The sequence below is a fragment of the Centrocercus urophasianus genome, unplaced genomic scaffold (genome assembly GCF_019232065.1).
Source record: "Centrocercus urophasianus isolate 14NV4802_14NV808 unplaced genomic scaffold, USGS_Curo_1.0 seq_1389, whole genome shotgun sequence".
NCBI classification, from domain to species: Eukaryota; Metazoa; Chordata; class Aves; order Galliformes; family Phasianidae; genus Centrocercus; species Centrocercus urophasianus.
Window position 1 is genome coordinate 49,588 of NW_024884574.1, and position 18,188 is coordinate 67,775.

General features: G+C 54.8%; 1 protein-coding gene across 2 annotated transcripts; it reads right to left on the reverse strand.

The window, feature by feature from the left end:
• Positions 1-213: 213 nt before the first annotated feature.
• TRAF2 (TNF receptor associated factor 2) lies at positions 214-18,044 on the reverse strand. 2 transcript variants are annotated; one of them, XM_042813130.1, is made up of 10 exons: positions 17,707-18,044; positions 17,183-17,261; positions 16,710-16,808; positions 10,124-10,285; positions 8,010-8,084; positions 7,179-7,253; positions 6,135-6,494; positions 5,192-5,369; positions 3,533-3,681; positions 214-2,993 (listed from the first exon to the last, which is right to left on the reverse strand). In XM_042813130.1, the coding sequence occupies exons 1-10, from the start codon at positions 17,892-17,894 to the stop codon at positions 2,775-2,777; spliced, it is 1,584 nt and encodes a 527-aa protein (XP_042669064.1). In that variant the 5' UTR covers positions 17,895-18,044; the 3' UTR covers positions 214-2,774. The 2 variants fall into 2 exon arrangements, with proteins under 2 accessions (XP_042669064.1, XP_042669065.1); XM_042813131.1 differs by lacking the exon at positions 10,124-10,285.
• Positions 18,045-18,188: the final 144 nt, after the last annotated feature.

Consider the following 18,188-nt stretch of genomic DNA (forward strand, 5'->3'; position numbering starts at 1 on the left):
AGGATTGGGGCAGTGCTGCCTTCTTCGTGTCCTTCCTTACCCTGTCTGCAGGAAACCAGCTGAGCTGGGGGTCAGCTCAGCCCACGGGGCTCTGGGTGTGGGGCAGAGCGTGAGGACTGTGCTATGGCAGCAGGAGCCCACAGCACAGCCCTGCTGCTCCCCTGGCCCAGCACTGCCTCTTCAGCCCCACGCAGGGATGGAGCTTCCCACGAGTTACACAGCACTGCAGCTCCTCACACTGCTTTTATTGGAGGTTTTCACCACACACCATCCTCGAGGAAAAACTACTTCACAGTGACAGGCTGAGGCGGGTGTCCCCTCATAGCTGTGGTCAAATAGGGGGAAAACAAGAAACAAAGGAAAAAAAAGAAACAACACTCCAGCTGTGCTTTGTGCCAAACGTCCATCTTACAGCGCGGTTCAGCGCTGCATCCAGGGGAGCCCCTCACCCCCAGCCTGCAGTGTGCAGCTGCAAGGAACGCACACTCCATTAACCCTCAACCACAGGAGATGCTAAAAGACACGGAAAAGGAGCAGGCAGCCATGTCAGCACCAGCGCTCCGCCGCAGTGGTGCAGGGAAGCAGCAGCAGGGAACAGCACTGGGCTGCCGTGCCGCATCCTCCCCATCGCCCCGCTGCCACCCACAGCTCCCGACAGCCTCCCTGACCACCCAGCTGAGCAGTGCCAGCACCACAGAGCCAGACTGCAGCCCCCTGGCAGAGGGTGCTCAGCACACCACGTCGCTGCGCTGCAATACGTGTAATTCCCACTCATCCCCCCCACTACACCATTCCCAATCTAAACTAGCAGAGCTGACCACCCACTCAGGGCAGATGTTGGCTCCTTGGCAACTATTTCCACAGAATGGTCTGCAGAGCACGGCCTTTGCCAGGCTACATTCCCTCCTAAGGCACTAAGGTGAAGTGGTTCTGCTGGGCCCGGCAGAGCCTGGAGATGGGCGGGGAGAGAGAGGGTCTGTGCAGAGCGGCAAGGCTGCAGGCAGGGTGCAAACAGCAAGGAGCATCCCAGTCCCACTCCACAGCCACCCCCTGCACTGCCCAGCCTGGAAAAAATGCATGGCCCCCAAGCGAGCTGCAGCCTTTGCCTTTGCACAAAGCAGGACTGCAGCGAGGAACTGGGCACAGGGCCCACGCAGTACCCAGGGCTGCTCCAAAGGAGAAGGGATGCTGCGGGCACAGCCCCGGCCCCTTGCTGGGCTTTAATACATGCCTGCAGAGCTGCAGAGCAGCCTGGGGTCATTTTTCACTTCCAAATCCCAGCTGCTCTCTCTCTGTTCCAGGCAGGGGGCTGCGGAACCCAGGGCCTCCTCCACGGAGAGCACAGCAGCACAGCACTCACAGGGCTGGTGGCAGCGACCGCTGCCCCGAACCGAGGGAGATGCACTCCCCTCACAGAGGCAGCAATCGCAGCCCGAGCACCGGCAGGGTGAGGGGGGGTCACTGCTCTCCAAGCGGCGGCAGCCGCCTCTCTGCCTGTCCTCCAGGGCAAAGGAGCAGTGCCGGGGCTGGAGAGGACCTAGGAAGGGATAAGGGCTCAGCTCTCCCACCTCACCACTCCCACAGCTCCTGGGGCAGTGAGAAGGGGGAGGAAAAGCGCAAGGAGGAAAGGAAGAAAGCTGAGAGGGGCCAGCACGGCCAGCGGCCAGTCTGGTGTTACACGTGGCCACCACAGAACAACTCCAGAGGGACACACGGGCCGCGATGGAGGGATGTGACAGCAGGCTCTTCTCCACGAAACAGAGACCTTCTCTGGGGTACAGGTGCAGGGCACTTGCCCAGAAGGGCGCAGTGCAAGCAATCCAGAAACAGCAAGGGTGACAGCAAGCTTCCCTCAGGGCCCACTCCAGCCCCAGTACCAAAGGCTCTCCAGGAGAATGAGGGCTGGGCCTGGGGAGGGAGTGACGATCAGGTGATGCTGAAGAGCATGGGGCTGGGGCATGTTGGGGTGCCCGCAGTGCTGCAGCCATCCCACAACCAGAGTTAAAGCACAGGAGCATGAGGGTGCACACCTCAGGCTTGCTGCCAGCACTGCCCCTGCTCTCCCACCACTGCCAGAGTCCGCTGCTCTGGCTACGCAGCTCCCCTACAGCACATGAGCCCAGGTTTCAGGGGACAGGCATTTCCATCTTCCACCACAGACAGCCCTGCTGTGGCCCTGTGTGTCCCAGGCAGCCAGCACTGCCAGCCCAACCTGCCCTGCGCACACCTGACCAAAAACACAGTCAGGGACGCAGGGCTCCCCTGTGCCTCCTCTCTGCAGACAGTAGAGGCAGCAGTCCTGCAGCACGCAGCGCAGCCCCGCCAACAGCTGAGCACAGCAGCCTCCCAGCTGTGAGGCAGCGCGCGGCCCAGCGGTGCTCCTCGGGACAGCCCTGCTCCCAGGACACACAGCTGCCCGCAGTGCTGGGGCCAAAGCCCTGCCTCTCTCCAGAGCTCTGAGGCCACGCGCTGAAGCAGCTGGGCGAGCTGTGCTCACTGCCCCTGGGAAACTGGAGCACGGTGGTTCAGACAACCGAGTCCCTGCAGGAATCCCTGCACCACACAGCCTGCCAGCGTCCACCCGTCTTCTCCAGAAAGGTCTCTCTGATGCCAGGGAAGAGGGCCCCCCTCAGACACCTTGTTTCCATTCAGCAGTAAGAAGGTCCCTTTTGGGGAAGGGCCAGGTCCACGCTTCCGCCCCTCCTTGCTCTGAGACCTGCCTGCAGGGCAGTGCCCAGGGCTGGCTCTGCATTCCCTGCTCCGTGCTGAGAGGGTTAAAGGCCTGAGAGGTCAACGATGGCTTTAATGAAGATGGCATCATCGCGGACGTAGGAGTTCTTGGCTTCCATCACGGAGACGGGGCAGAACAGCGGGCAGCCGCTGGCAATGTTCATCTCTGTGACCGGGCGCTGGAAGGAGGAGGAGGTCACGTCGGGTCGGAACGCATCGATGATGTGCTCCCGGTTGTTCTGATCCAAGAGCATCAGGGTCACCTGTGGGAGGTGTGAGAACACATGAGAGCAGCTGAAGGAAAAGGACAGAGGAGCCCATCTTGGCGGCTCAGTCACTTGGCTGTGCAACACACACAGAAATGTAACACTGCACATCCACAGATCAGAGAGACACCCACAGCCAGGGCAGCACAGAACGTCAGCCCAGTCACTGGAAACCCCTGGGTGGCAGAAAAGCCACAGACTGAGCAATCCTACAGCAGGCACGGAGCTCCTGCCTCCCACACGGCTATCTGCTTAGGTCCCAGAAGGCTCCCATCCCACCAAGAACAGGGGCAGAACGCTCAGCCTGAGGCGTTTCGCAAAGCCCAGAAGCTGCAATCTGAACGGGTGATGCTGTGCAAGCACCAACTGCAGGCAGCACAGCACAGAGGCGGGTCGGCCCCGTGGCAGCTCTGCTCTCTCCAGCACGCCGTCCCACAGCCCTCGCTGTTCCCCAACTCCTGCCCACGTGATGGGATGCTTTCAGCCCCAGAGCAGCTGTGGCCGCAGGCCATGCAGGGGCTCCGACCCAAACCCACCTTCTGGTTGAAGGGCCAGCGCAGCAGCGCGTCGTTGGGTCCTTTCATCACCACGAAGAACAGGGACAGGTGGGTCCCACGCCCGGTGCCGTCCCCATTCAGGTAAACGCGCAGACACATCTTGTAGCCATATTTGCTTGTGTAGAAAGCTGCAAACAAACACAGCGTGCGTCAGAAAGCGCGAAGCCTGGCACCAAGCATCCTCCAAAGACTCTACAGTTGGGACCCCAGAAGAATCCAGGCTGCGGTTTTACAGGGCAGTGGGGGGAGGAGGGACAGCAACACTGAACGCCCCTCATTCCCCAGAGCTGCAGGGAGGGGTGCAGCCCCACACGGCCCCAGCAGAGCAGCCCAGCGGCCGCCTCCTGACAAAGCCACGGGGCGGTGACTTCCTTCTATTTGCTCTACAATGGATTTTATCTGCTCTCTGCTCCTGCATTTTAATACAAACCCAACAATTGTACTCATTTTCCTTTCCCAGCCTAGCCCTCTCTGCTCCCAGCTGTCTCCTTCCCAATCTGAACAACACCCATCTGCCCATTTTGCTTTGCAAGAGGGAAAATCACCTCCTAACGACCTTTTTCTAAACCAAACAGCATTTGCTTCTCAGCCCAGTTCCTCAGCATGTGGAATGGAAACTTCTCATCTAAGCAGCACAGTCAACTACTGCAGGAAGAAAGGTGTGCAACCCTACTCTTGCAAAAGGAAAAGATAGCCCTGCCCCTTGCACAGACATCCCGCTGTGCCAGGCAGAGGCAGTCTTCCCTTCCCTGCAGCTGCCTGCTCATGCCCCTCCAGGAGCTGACTTGGTCTTGGCTTCAGACACAAGCTGGGTCCCCCAGTGAGGGCACTGCAGTGGAGCTCCTTTATGGCAAGGGAGCAGCAGGGCCCAGGAGCCGCCACCTCGCTCTGGGCTCTAACCCAAAACTGCAGCCTGAGGAGCTGCTGAGGCCAATAAACTCCTGAGTGCTGGGCAGGAAATGGGGCGCAGGGGTTAAGGTCTGATCTCTGAGCCAAACAGATCTGAACCCGATTTAGTTGCTCTGAGAAGGAAGGAAGTGCCGCCTTTCTAGAATAGGACAGAGACCAGGGGTTTTCCACAGCTGTCACTGACTTTTTGAAGGAAATGCTAATTGCATGCACAGTTTCAGTGGCAGTTCAGCTCTCTTCAAGAAGGGGGAATCCTTTTTGCTTTCAGGTTTTCATTACCAAAAGGACTCCAGACAGCCTTCACCCAGAGACAGTTAACAGTAGTTTTAAAAGTGCCACTGCTTTTATTTCCTGGCCCAGCAACGACCTGGTTTTTCATTACACCAGGAAGCAGTGCAGCATCTGTGCCCCTGGCTCACACGCAGCTCTGGCCAGTTTCAAAAAGTGCCGTGAAGAGCAATTCCCAAGCCAAGACAGCTGCATCTTCCACTGAGAAATTAAAACGCCCTCTACGATGCAGGAAGCACCTCCTCCAGCAGAGCACTTCCACTCAGCCCAATCCTCCTTATGAACACAAAACAAACCGGAAGATGGCTCAGATTTCCCTGGGAAAGAAAGAAGACCAGAAGCGCAGCAGGGCGGCCACGCATTCCACACGCCATGGCCACCAGTACAAACCCCACAGCCAGATGAGGCACAAAAAGGCTTTTTCTATTTTGGGGCAGTAACCTGGAGAGAAGATGGCAGGAGAGCGGCCTGTGATCGCCTCCTGGCGCTTCCTGGCAAACTCTGTTATCTTCCAGATGAAAACGCCGTCGTAGGTGGAAGCCTCCATGTTGCGGATCTTTTCCTCCATCTCAGCCATGGCCAGGTCTTTCAGCCCAATGCTCCTTTCCAGCTGCCGGACCTGCTCAGTGCGACAGACGGCGCAGCCTGGTCAGACACACCGCAGGGAGCAAAGGGCCAGGGGTAAAAGTGCAGGAGTGTAAGGCAATCCACCACCACCTCCTTTGGAACCCCCTCGTTCTGGAGAACACAAACACAACTCAGTGTCTGAGCCGAAACCCGCCTGCTGAGAATGGAAAACCTCCCCCCGTGAGCACTTCTGTGGTGTTGCAGAACAAGGGGTGAGGTTGGGGGAAAACAACGAAAGTCACCTTTGCGACAAAAGCAGATTGAGAAACAGGAGGACCTGTACACAGCCAACCAAGTTTGTCACTGTGAGGCAGCAGGGTTACGTCTGCATTGGCAGATCCTACACTGAGAGAGCACAGAAACGACAAGCCCACAATTCCCAGGGCCCCAGTGAAAGGGCACCGTGCTGGAGCACAGAGCTGGGAGAGCTCCTGCTCTCAGGCTGAGCCCCCGCCATCACACTTCTGCCACGAGTGGCTGGGAATGCAAAGAGATTGAGTGCAATGCCAGCTCCTCCCTGTCCAGCTGGAGGACTTCACCTCACTTAATTACTAAGAGACCCTACAGCATTTGCTTCAGGTCAATTCAATTCCCATCTTTTCCGGGAAGCTCTCCAGGTTGGGCACAGTCACAAATGGCATCTTAGTGCTATCTTCAGATTTAGGGAGAGACGGGATGCAGGTGGAGCTCTGCTAACAACACGGAAGGGAGCTGGCAGAAGGCTCTGCTCAGCGCAGGGAGCCCAGGCACTGCACACCTTGTTACTCAGCGTCTCGATCTGCTCCTGGTCCAATCGGTGCTGCCGGCTGTACGCTTCTGCTGTCAGAGACACCCTTTCCACCTCTCTATTGAGCACGCAGACAATGTTCTCAAAGGTCACTGTTTTCTTCTCCAGGGCGTCGCACCTTCCCAAGAGCTCCAGGGACTTGAAGAGCTCCGACTCTGGGCACAGGGAGTTTGCTGCCAGCAGCGGGGAGCCGCTCTGTGATGAGGGAAGGGCAGGAAGGTGCTTCAGGCCTGCGGATCCACTCTTGAGGCTGAGCACAAAACTCAGCAGCATGTACAGATGCTCTGCCAGACACTTGCTTTCGTGTTCTGGTAGCTTTTCATTTTCCACCTACATGAAGAGAAATATATCCCGTTCAGCAAGCTCAAGCTGTCACCATCCACAGAAAAATGTCCTCTTCTCGAGGCCACAATGTTAGCTTCAAATTATAAAAGGAAAAAAAAATCAAAGAAAAATGGTTTAAAAAACGTGGATTTTGTTGGTGTTTTTGTTTTATTACAGAAAAGCTGTGATCATAAGCAGTAACGGATGCTTAATGTTCCCTCAGCTGCACAAACTGTCCTATCCTGCCCTCCTCCAGCTCTTTGCAGAAGGGCTCTGTCAGACTGACTTAACAGCACCAAAGGACAAAGCCTCACATAATCCTCCTGAGAAGGGATTTACGCTGACATCACCAGTAGGAGCCGAGAAAACCACATCACATACAAATACTGCCCTGCCCAAGCTCCAGCAGTGGAACAAGCTGTGGGATGCCCAGGTCCATACTGCCAGCACTGTAACCACTTGGAGCCTCAAAGCATTTGGTGCAGGTCTCAAAACGTCCTTCTGCATTGCTCATTCTCTGGTACCCAAAATCGGGGCAGTAGATAATGTCAAGTGGCATTTACAAAGGGTCTAAAACACCACTCTGCAGTAATAGCTGAGCACCAGCACCTGCAACAGGTCGGGCTACAGCCGTCTGCAGCTCATAGCTAACACTGGAACTGAAAACAAGACAGACAAGAGCACCCTTACCATCTCAGCACAGCCGACAACCTCGAATCTGCAAGGCACTTTACATTTGCCACAATTCTTCACGTGGTCCTGAAACTAGAAGAGAAAGAAGATAACGTTAAACAGGTCTTATGTCACACAGGTCACTCCCTCTCCAGCTCACTGCAGGTCTGGGAACCCAAAGACAAATGGAAGAACAGCCTCAAACCAATGCTGATCGCTGGCAGCCGCGCTGCACCTCAGCCTGCTCACAGCTGGTGGCTGCCCTGAAGCACGGAGGCCAAGGCTGGAGCTCTGCAAGCAGTGCCAATAACCCACCGCCTCTGAGATGGCTCGTCTGGATTCCCAGGCAGCGTGTGACCGGTGCCAAGCAGCACTGGCACGCTGCTATCTTGTTTCTGCCATGCCTCCCACTGTCAGCTATCAGTGCTCTGTTGTGAGCAGCCCACTGAACACCCACATCTGCTGCAACAGATGTCAAAACAGTTTTTAAACCACTTTCTGAAAAGCTTCCAGGCGCAGCCCCAGGTTGCTCAGTCCCACACTGCAGGGGAGAGATCCGAGCAGCAGCCGATGGATGGAGCAGCCACCGGAATCCCAGCAGTGTGAGCCTATGAGCCCATTGCTGGGCTCCAGCACGCCCAGAGCTCACAGCACAAAGTCCCTCCTTATGCTGGATGTTTCCCCATCCTTTTGACGAGAAAACATCCTTGTCTCTGATTTCCCACCACTGTGCTCAGCCTCATGGAAAAGCCACGTGTACACAGCGGGCTGCCACCTCCCTGCTCCCCCACTCTGCTCCTGGACGGTCTCAGCTCCCCCCAGCTCTGCTGCCCCCCGGCAGCCGCATACCTTCTCTCTGGGGATCTTCTTCTTCCCGCAGCCATCACAAGTCAGTGGAAATTTTGGGCAGACCTCATCGTGAGCCTGCAAAAGAACAGACAAGAGGCTTTGGTGTGCTCAGAACTTTCTGTGCTGGCTCAGCTCTGTGATCTCCAGGCTGCCAGCGCTTAGGGTGCGTACGCAGCTGAGCGAGCCTCAGCCTCCATTTAAAGAGCTGCTATAACATTTTAAAGGAAAAAAAAAAGAGATAACAGCTTTGATGAATAACCAAGAGGAAGCTCCATGCATGGCTCTGCACAGAAAGGCGCACTGGGGCAGCATCTCAGCAAGATTATGGCTGTAAGTTTTTGGGATCAGCTCAACAGAAATGCATTTTTCAGCCAGAAAGGGAAATCATTTTAAAGCACCCCATGTCATGACAAGGATCACAGCAGTGCCACGCTCTGCCCACAGCACACGCTGCTCCATGGGCACTGCTGGAGCACCGCTGTGCCCGGTGCTGCTTCCACACAGCTCCAACCCATCTCCTTGTGCACAGCCCACTGGAACAACCCATATTTGGCTTCTGTAATGAGGGATCCAGAAATCACCTCTCGCTTTTCTGTCCGAGCTTACGTGAGCTTCCACCAATGCAAATTCCATTAACGGGCAGATGGGAACTGAGGCTAGACGAGCAGTGTGTTTAACAACACCCTTCTGGCAGTAACAGAAAAAAATGATTACATATTTACAAAGCAGCTGTCTGAAACCAGATGCCTTGAAAACCTGCTCACGTTTACCTGTATTAAAACAAGTCACCGCCTCCAGGAGGGGGGACACGTGCAAGCTGTTCTCTTACCACATCACAAACTGGAAAGTGAAACCCACAATGGCTCAGGCTTGGCATGCTGGGAACTCTCTCCTTTTCATACTTGAGATGAGCAGGCAGAGCCAAAGGCTCACAGTGCTGTCCCTGAACAGTCACCCCCTGGTTCCCTTGGTGGGCAGAGGAAGGCAGAGGCAGCCTGCAGAGGGGCTGAGCCCTTTCCTCCAGCTGCTCCTGCTCTCTGGTTCTACAGCATCAGACAGCAACTTCTTCACGACCCACAGAGTGCTGGCACAGCAACAGATGCTGCACTCCGACTGAAGCAGGAGCCACTGCAGATACAGCCACTTGAAAGAGGGGATTTTGCACTTCTGCACCAACAGTGATGTGTGAAATCACCGCCCGGTCGTTTGCAGCCTCCCACCTGGCAGTGCTCCTCTCTGTGCTGGCAGCTCCCCACAACACACAGCCCTGCGATGGTTGCTGAGCTCACAGCCAAAGTGCTGCAAACAGCTCTGCACGGCTCCAAAGTGCCGCTCAGCAACGTGAGCTCCAACCGGCACAGACCCAAACCTCCTGCTTCATAGGACATTTCAGTATCAACAGTGCAGGGCTCCTCCAGAAGCCCTACTTCTGCCCCTGCCCACTCTGTGTGGGTGCTGCATCACGCAGGAATGCCGTCTGCCGAAACTCACCCTGCCCAGCAGCTGGGGGAGGCACACGAGCCTGAGCTGCAGCACCCAGGGATGAGGCAATCCCCCTGCCACAGCTCTCCCAAACCCACAGCTGCACACAGGCAGCTCTGATGCCTGGCACCAGCTGCAAGCAGCACTGGAAAACCACTGATGCCACTGTGCCAGGTAAGAGAGAGTCACTCCTGCTGTGAACTAGTTCAGAGTTAGATGGGGGAGGAGGGAGGAGACAGCAATAAAGGAATTAGAGCCGAGCTGGAAGAGCACAGCCCAAGTCAGACCGTCCTCTGCTACCTCAGCACCAACTGCAGTGGCTCAGCTGATTGCAGCAGGAGAAAAACAAACGTGGGCAGAACTCAGCCTCCACACCAACACCTCCTCCGTCCTGCTCAACAGCACCAAAGCCCTTGGCTGATCTCACAGATCGACCTCCCTCCCTAAAAACAAAGCACATCGGCTGCACCCTGCAAGGACGGGCAATTCTGCAGGAGCTGAGCGGCTGGGAAAGCGGCCTCCAGCAGCCTCCCAGGGCCAGGACAGCCCCACGCTCACAGACAACCACTGCAGCACAGCACTCCTCCCCTCACCTCCAGTCCCGCAGGATGCGCAGGATATGGCTCTCATACCTTAATATCTGGGAAGTAGAAAAGTGATTTGCAGTATTTGCAGTTGAGGGTTCTCTCGGGGCACTCCCGCTCAGAGTGGCGCTCCTTCTCATTCAGAGGGATCACAGCCCTGCATGCCTGGCACTCAATCAGCAGGAACGGGCAGTTCCCCTCATGGCAGCTCTGTGACAGGGAGAGCAGCACAGTTCAGTACAGCCGGACAGAAAAGCAGACACACACAGGGCAGAGAAGCTGGGCTTAGCAACAGCAGCTGACCCCAGAGCCGGAATGATCATCTGCTAAGGAATGCCAGGAGGAGCTGCTTTGCTGGGCCTGCGTAAATGAGACAAAAAGGAAAACTGCAGTTTAAGCCGACTGCTGCTCCAGGTATCAAAAGCCCTGCTGAACTCGACTTGAACTACTGCCGAAAGTCACCAACCCCACGTCGTGGTGGTGGAACAGGATGCGTCCTTGCCCCCAGCTGCCCTGCTCCAAACATGGCACAAATGCACCTCTATTCCAAGAAGGTTTCTCAGTTGTATTGGGAAATCCATCAGCACAACACAATGCTGGGCACGAGGCAGGCAGCTGAGAACAGCCAGCAGCACTTTGCTGCGAGCCCCTGGTTATCTGCACACAGCATAGGCCGGGCTGCACCCTGCAGTGCTCCACACAGCATCCCAGGAGTGCAGGCTGCTCCGGGAAAGTGCTCCGAGCACGGAAACAGCAAGACGTGCACAAAGCCAAAGGGGGTGGCAGCAAGGAGGGAGCAGCTAAGAGGAAGGAAAACTTGTAGGAAAGCAGAGGAGAAACAGCTGGAAGGGGACTGGCATACAGAGGATGGCCAGAGCTGTGGCACTGCCAGCCCAGACAGCGCAGCAGAACTAATTCAGCCTCAAAAACTGCTGAACCTACAGCTGGTGTGCAGATCAGCCACCACTCACTGCTCAGAGCTGCGGCCGGGTGCACCCAGGGCATGGAAACCATGGCTGCCCACACGGTGCTTGCTGGATTGCAGCACCAAAGTTGGCAGAGGTGATGTTATGGCTTCCACAGGGCCTCCCCCAATTCTGCTTGCAAAATGAGGACCTCTGCTGCAGAACTTCTGCTTTCTATGGTTTTATTAATCAGCTTTTAGGACTGATGAGACAGATGTTTGATTTGGTATCCAGAGGTAGAAAGAATTCGAGGCGGTGTTTCTGACAACGAAGCAGCTCAAGGGGCAGCAGTGGAGTCTGGGCAGGGCCAGCACCACGAGAAACACTGAAAGCAGCAGCAGCAGGTCTACCATTTCCTGGGATGGACTCTGCTTTTCCTACTGCTTGAGTAACACAACGCCGTGGGGCATCCAAGGATGCTTTCCCCAGTTTCTTCTTTCGCAATCCCCACCAGCCCAGAGGATGGGTTTTGCCAGGAGGACTCAGCTCTCAGTTGGAGCAGCCCGAGCTCCTGCTGGGTGGGAGCTGCTCCATCCGCACAGACAACCAAACCTGCCTGCCAAGGAGATTCAGCGTTACCATAGCGGGCTCTAATGAGTCGTGGTAAACTGCTGCTCGATAAGAAGGAGGTTCAAAGGAACTGCAAACAGAGATAACAACACGGCCAGCTCCCAGTTACCAAGCAGCCACTTGGCAAAGCCCCAAGAGGTGCTGCCCGCATCAACCAAGGTCAGGGCCTCAGAACAAGCTGCCACTGGGCACACAGCCCTATCACGCTGTCCTGCCCGGCCCTGCACGTTTCATAGCACACATCTGAACTCACCACTGCTGTGTGATCCTGACAGCCAAACCCTGCCAGGCGCCAGCAGCAGGAAAGCCTGCCCTGTTGCATGCACACCACCCAATACCCCAAGCAGCCCTCAGGGCTCCGCTGCTCTGCAGAGCTCTCCCCTCCTCTGACAGGGCGCATCCAGCCCATGGCATGGCTTTGTTGCTCTCTTTTTTATGTTTTAATGACAAATATATTAAAAATTAAAACGCTTTGTTACTCACATTACCTATATTATGTACTTTGCAGGGGCTGCTCTGAAAGTACTGCCTTCTGTTTTATGGTGTTGGCTCACAACACCAGAAACAGACATTGGTGGGATGGCAGCAGAGGCCAAACCTTCCCATCAATATCCTGTTGCGTTGTTGCTGTGTGACAGAATGGTGCATGACATGGGAGTGTGTATGGAGCAAACATGTGGAATTGAATTCCTCTGTGCAGAAAAAATGCCAGTGAGTGCCATTCATTGATGCTTGTGAACACTGATGGAGACCAAAGAGGGCATGTGAGCACAGCGAGGGGTGGTGGTGCATTTCAGCAGTGGTGACAGCAGCAGTGGTCACCTCTGCTGGTGTGGGTTTGTTCATCACTAACAAAAATGCAGAGAGCTGATGTAGTGACTACATTGCTGGAAAACAGCATTTCGTAGCTGAGAATTCGATCCACCAAACAGCTTTACTGTGCTCACCGTCTTTGTTGCAGCTTCCATGGAAACACAGAGGAGGCATTACTTTCAGAGCAACCTCTTTATGCGCTGCCCAAGACAACATCTCCTCACCCAGCACAGCCCAGCCACGCCAACAGGTCGCACACCATCGCTCCAAGCAGCATCACTCCAGCAGCACACAGCTGGATCTCCTGCACCAAAATGAGCACCTGGCTGAAACCTCAGTGACACCAAGCACGCAGCAAAGGCGATGGGTGCAGAGGCAGGGCAGAGCAGGCTGCGCCGTGCCCTCAGCTGAGGCTGTGCCCAGCAGAAGGGTGGCTGCAGCACGAGGCCAAGAACTGCACAGGCATGTGGAGAAGGGCAGATTTCACAAAATGGAAAAGGCAAACCAGTGGTGAGCGGCTTGATCTCAAGCCCTCTCGCTTTGCTTTGTGCAAAGAGCTGACAGAATCTCTTTATCTTTTAAAGAAGGGTGTGTGTGATTGGGGCTCTGGCAGTCGCCTGATCTCTGGAATCCAAGGAATTCTTAGCTGGCAGTGAAGTGCTGCCCCAAAATGCCAACAGCCGTGCACAGAGGCTTCCAAGGGTTTTCACACAGGCTTTAATGGGACGCATCACTCCCTCCCAGCTTCAAGTTGGCCAGGTGCAGCTCTTGGTCTTCAAAGGCTCGAGCTAAGCCTCGAACAAGGTGGGCCACCGCAATGAGGCTGAGCAGCTCCCAGCAGTGTGCTGTGAGCACATGGTGGTTGGCGGGGCTTTCCAGCCCCTCCCATGTGCCTGGTGCTCCCCATGCTCACCTCCCACCGCACAGCCTGGATGGAGCTGCCAGCCACTGCTGCTCCCCACAGGCAGACACTGTTTGTGGGCTTCAGCTCTTGCAAGCAAAGGCACATCTCATCCCTTCTGCTGCAACAGGAGGCCCTTCTGGACACCCCTATGAGCTGCCATGGGGTACTGCAGCACATGAGTCCTCCTGGGAAGAAGCAATCTGATCCTCATCAGCCACCTGCAAACAACACTGAATCCCATGTTGCAACCTGGAGCCAAAATCTTCCAATCTCTGATTCTATAACGAACTCTGGTTGCTCTGGTACAGAGTCATCAAGTGCTCTTGCCACAACTCTAAGAAAGCTGCATCTATGCTGGTGGTGCTGCTATAAAATATCTAACAGCACATTTCAGAGGCATTAGGAACCAGGTGAGTATTTCCAAGACCAGCAGCTCTGCTCCAAACCACAGCGTGAGGCTGAAAGCCACCACCAAGAGCTACCAGGGCACTCTCAGGGACACAGCTGATGCCACCTGGTAGTGAAGCACTGCTCAGAGTCCCAACCACATCCTGGAGAGGAGCAGCTCTTTCTACACAGAGGGCAGTGGAGATGCCTCACCACCTCCCACGCTGCTGCAGAGCCCAGGGCAGAAGGATCACGCAGAACCAAAGTGCCCTCTCTGACTTGGATTAGGACAGGTTATCAGCACGGCTGAAGCAAATCAGCTTAAATACTGCCATCACGATTAAGCTTAAAACAGAGCTCCCCTTCAGAACTTGTTGGGCAGACCCAGCCCATATTTGCATTGCTCCCCCAAGTTCCTGGACACCACGGGACATGCTTTCTTAGTCTTTTCTTTTGCTCTCAGGGGATTGTTTTAGTTTCTCTGCCCCTGCTCAGATTTTCCGCCTGCACCTAAAGGCCCCTGCCCACAGCTCGCCTTCCTGTACGCACATTCAGACCAATTATCAGGAAACCTAGATCTGAAAAGGGGGTGCAGATTAAAAGGAAAACCCCCGCCAGCCCCACCACAAAACACTTCAGCTGAACGCTGCTAAATATTTACAACTGCATCCAACAGTCAGAAAAATGCATTTATAACCCAGGCATGTTCTGAGTGCTTACACATTCTGTACGCTTTGCACAACTTTAAGCAGAACTGCAAGTCATGTTTGAGCAGATTTCACTCTTTCGGTTCTGTATGTCCATGTGAGATGTGATCAGGGGCTTGAACAGAAAGCAAAACTGAGCTTAACTTTGTCCTTGTTTTTTTGTAGAGCTGTGCAGCTGCAGGACATTTTTTTCTCGCTCGTGCCCTGATAACTTTAGCAAACCAGAAGTGACGGTATCTCTTGATTTATAAGTGGAGAGCAGCCAAATCAGCCTCTCAGTATCAACACTGCACAAGTCTTAAATGAGCAAACAATGAATTAGCTTGGAGGGACTTTCCATGTCCTGTCGGAAATAGCACAGCAAGGGACTTTCCATCACAGGAGCACTGCTGCCGCAGGACGTTACGCACGCCGGCACACACTGCTGCCTGCAACGCAACAGCAGAGGGCAAACTGCAGAGCTGAGCTGTGCCACCACCATCACACTGAGCTAAGAGCCCGAGGGGCACTGCTGACAGCCAAACACATGCACAGAGCACTGGCTTAACACTCAGCCCGCCTCTCCTTCCCTCACGTGGGCCCTCAGCCCCACGCATTGCCTCCCAGCACCTCATCACTCCAGGAGCTCTGGAAGCCGTGCACAAGAACCCAAAGCGCCACAGCACGCACCCAAGGGAAGGGAGATCCATTGCTGGGCAGCCTGCTGCCCCGAGAGGCTTCTCAGACACACTGAGAGGATCTTTGGCACGTGACAACTTGTGCAGGAGCCATTTATCAGCACTTCTTTAATCCAGGAGAAAGAGTTCAAAAGAGCCCTCAGCAACAGCACCCTGACATGAGCATGGTAAGCTGCTGACAAACCTCATTTGGTTCAGGCTGATGGAGATAAGCTTGCTCACTGCAATTGGCATTCAGAGCACTGCAGCAGGCACGAGACCTGTGTGCCATACGGAGCAGGTCACCAGCACAACCACAGCATGGGACAAGGCCTGCACACACACCAGCACAACAGCTTGGGTCACGAATCTCAGCAAAACACTGCACTCTGCAGTGAGGCTCCTCGGCAATCTGTGCTGTATTGGCATCAAGCTTTTAACTTCAGATTTGTCCAGGCACATGCATCCACCCCACGTGCTACTTAGAGATCTAAGAAGAAGAGGTTTGAAGCAGGAGAAGCTTTTAGCATCCTATACCCACTTATCTTTCAGAATGTGCCAGTGCAAAGAAGCTGGAAGCTCCAGGCTGGAGGGCAGGGAAGCACAGCAGCAGCACAGCTGTGGGCAGGAGCTCAGAGCAACCCACAGCCACGCTGCCTCTTCATGCCATCCTGCAGTGGCATTGCCAAGAGAATCCACAGCTGAAACTCCTTCCTGATACGCATCTCAGCCTGGTGAGCAACCAGGCAACAGCCTCTATCTAGGGACAGTGCTGGGGGAAAGAAGGTTTATTACTTTTATTTGGGGCCTTTGCGTAACGGTTCATCCATTCCATTATGGATGACAATACGATCCTTCAGGAGCAGCACAACTTCACAGGTGGGCAAACATGGCTCCCAATTGCCAACAGAGTTTAACAATGCTTTCTGCACAGCAGAGCTGACCTGTAGGAAGGCACAGGGAAGCAAGTGGCTCACTGCAGTCCCCAGAACACTTTGCATGAATAATAGTAGCCATATGCATGCTAAAGTCCAAAGGCCTGGAGCAGGAAGGGCAGATGAAAACCTTTCTAAAGATGAGCAGAAAACATCCTGGTGGCATGGAGCTATTTGGGGCGGTGTGTGCTGAGCCAGCAAATGACACCCAAACCCCCTGCCCTCTTTCTGCAGGAGCTACTCGGCCCTGCAGCTGGCTGGAAACAGGACTGCAGATGGCCAGGCTGCCTGCTCCAAGCTCACAGCTCAGTAACAGACTGCAGGTTCACACAGCACAGCAAACTTAACAACAATCTCGCTGTAAGGCACAGTTCCTTGACAGTTTCCTCATCTCTTTGCGCAGAAAGCAATTAGAGGTAGAACAAGTGGTTCTCGTTGTGGAAGTGAAGGATTCAGAGCCTGAGATGATAAGCAAACTCTTCCAGATCAACCCATGCCCTCAGCAGGACGCACAAACCCGGCTCCGTGAGGAAATCTCTGCAGCTCCCAGAGGGCTTTGCTTACAGCGAAGCAGAGGTGAAAGCTCCCACCATCACTGCCAGCTTCAGAAGAAAGCAAACCCCCCCAAACCTCTCCTGTCGGCACACAGAGGAAAGAAAGAGTGTGCAGATCCCAAAAACCCTCCTCCGAGATTTACCTCATATTCCTTAATAGTCCCCTTCCACGTGCAGCCCTCGTTAATACAGACTGCAGGCAGACTTTCCACCTCCCGGCGAGCTGCGTTGTCTGGGAAAGCCTGCAGTGGAAAAGGTAGAAGAGCACAGAGATCACTGAGGGGTACAAACACGGTCCGGCCTCTCCATTCTTCATTAACCATTCTTAACAAAAATGTAAAACAAATAAAGAAAGGACTCCTCCCTGTGTCAGTTGCCACATCCTCAGAGGCGTGCTAATGGCAAACAGATCTTTATTATCGTACTTAAGTAGGTCACTGCTATATTCCCATGACCTGGATTTTACCAGCTGGGGAGTTCACCTCACTAATTGTAACTCTCACTGCTCAACAGAACGCTTCCAAAGAGCACAAGGATCCCAAAAGTCTTGTGTTTTAAAGGAAAGCTACAAGCAGCATTAACAACAGGGATTTTTTTCTTTTCCACTTTTACTTACAGAGCTGGTTTCCAAAATAGAAACTCCTTCTTCATATATTCCTTCTTGAATGCAGCTTGCACACTTTTGAGGCCCAGAACTAGCAGACACAAAAACAATAATCAAACACCCAATTTATGGTATAATTGGCTTCTAATAACTTAGTACAGTGATTTCCTTATCCTTCAGACAATCCGCCGAGCCTCTGCTCAGCTGTAGTTTGGGCGCCCATTTCTGCTATTAGGGGCTTTTTATTCGCCTCGTGAGTCACTGCTCTCCTCAGCTCCACTCGCAGGCAACAGTGAGAGGGAAGAGAAGCAAATCCTCTGAACCGTGCGCCTCACGTTTGGGCACAAAAGGCACCCATCAGTCCAGGAGCAAACGGAGGGAGCCCACAGAGAAATAAAGGCACATCGGACATCACACATCCCTGACGCTGAACCTCAGAGGTTACACACAGCTCCTTCCCTCGACGGTCCTGAAGCTCCTTCATCTCCTCCACTCGCTCCTAAGCCTTCACTTTAAGGCCGAAGGCACAAATTTACCTTATAATTTTCTTCAAGCAATAGGAGCAGTAGCGATGCCCGCACTGAGCCTGGAAGGGCCGCCTCAGTATGTTCCTGCAGTCCGAGCAGAGGTACTTCACCTCCAGTTTCGTTCCCAGGATCTCCTTCGCAAACCCGGGCTGGTTCAGGTCCAGAGAGCCGGGCGGAGTCGAATTTGCTGCTGCCATGGGAACAAAAAATTCCGGCTGTACACCCAGAGCCTGGAAATAAAAATACGTTCCCTGTTTGGTTATACCTGGAGGACGGCAACGCCTTGCTATCGCGGAGCACCGGCAAACCGCGCCGCGAGGCACGGGACGAAGCCGGCCCGGCTCAGCGCCCGCAGCTCCGCGCGGGGAACGCCGCGACCGGGAGCCCCGCGCCGCCGGCAGCTCCGGGGAACGACCCGAAGGCGCCGACCCGGCCCCGCGGCCCGGCCGCTCGAGGGCGGCGGCGATCTCCGAGGCGGCCGGGCCGGGCGG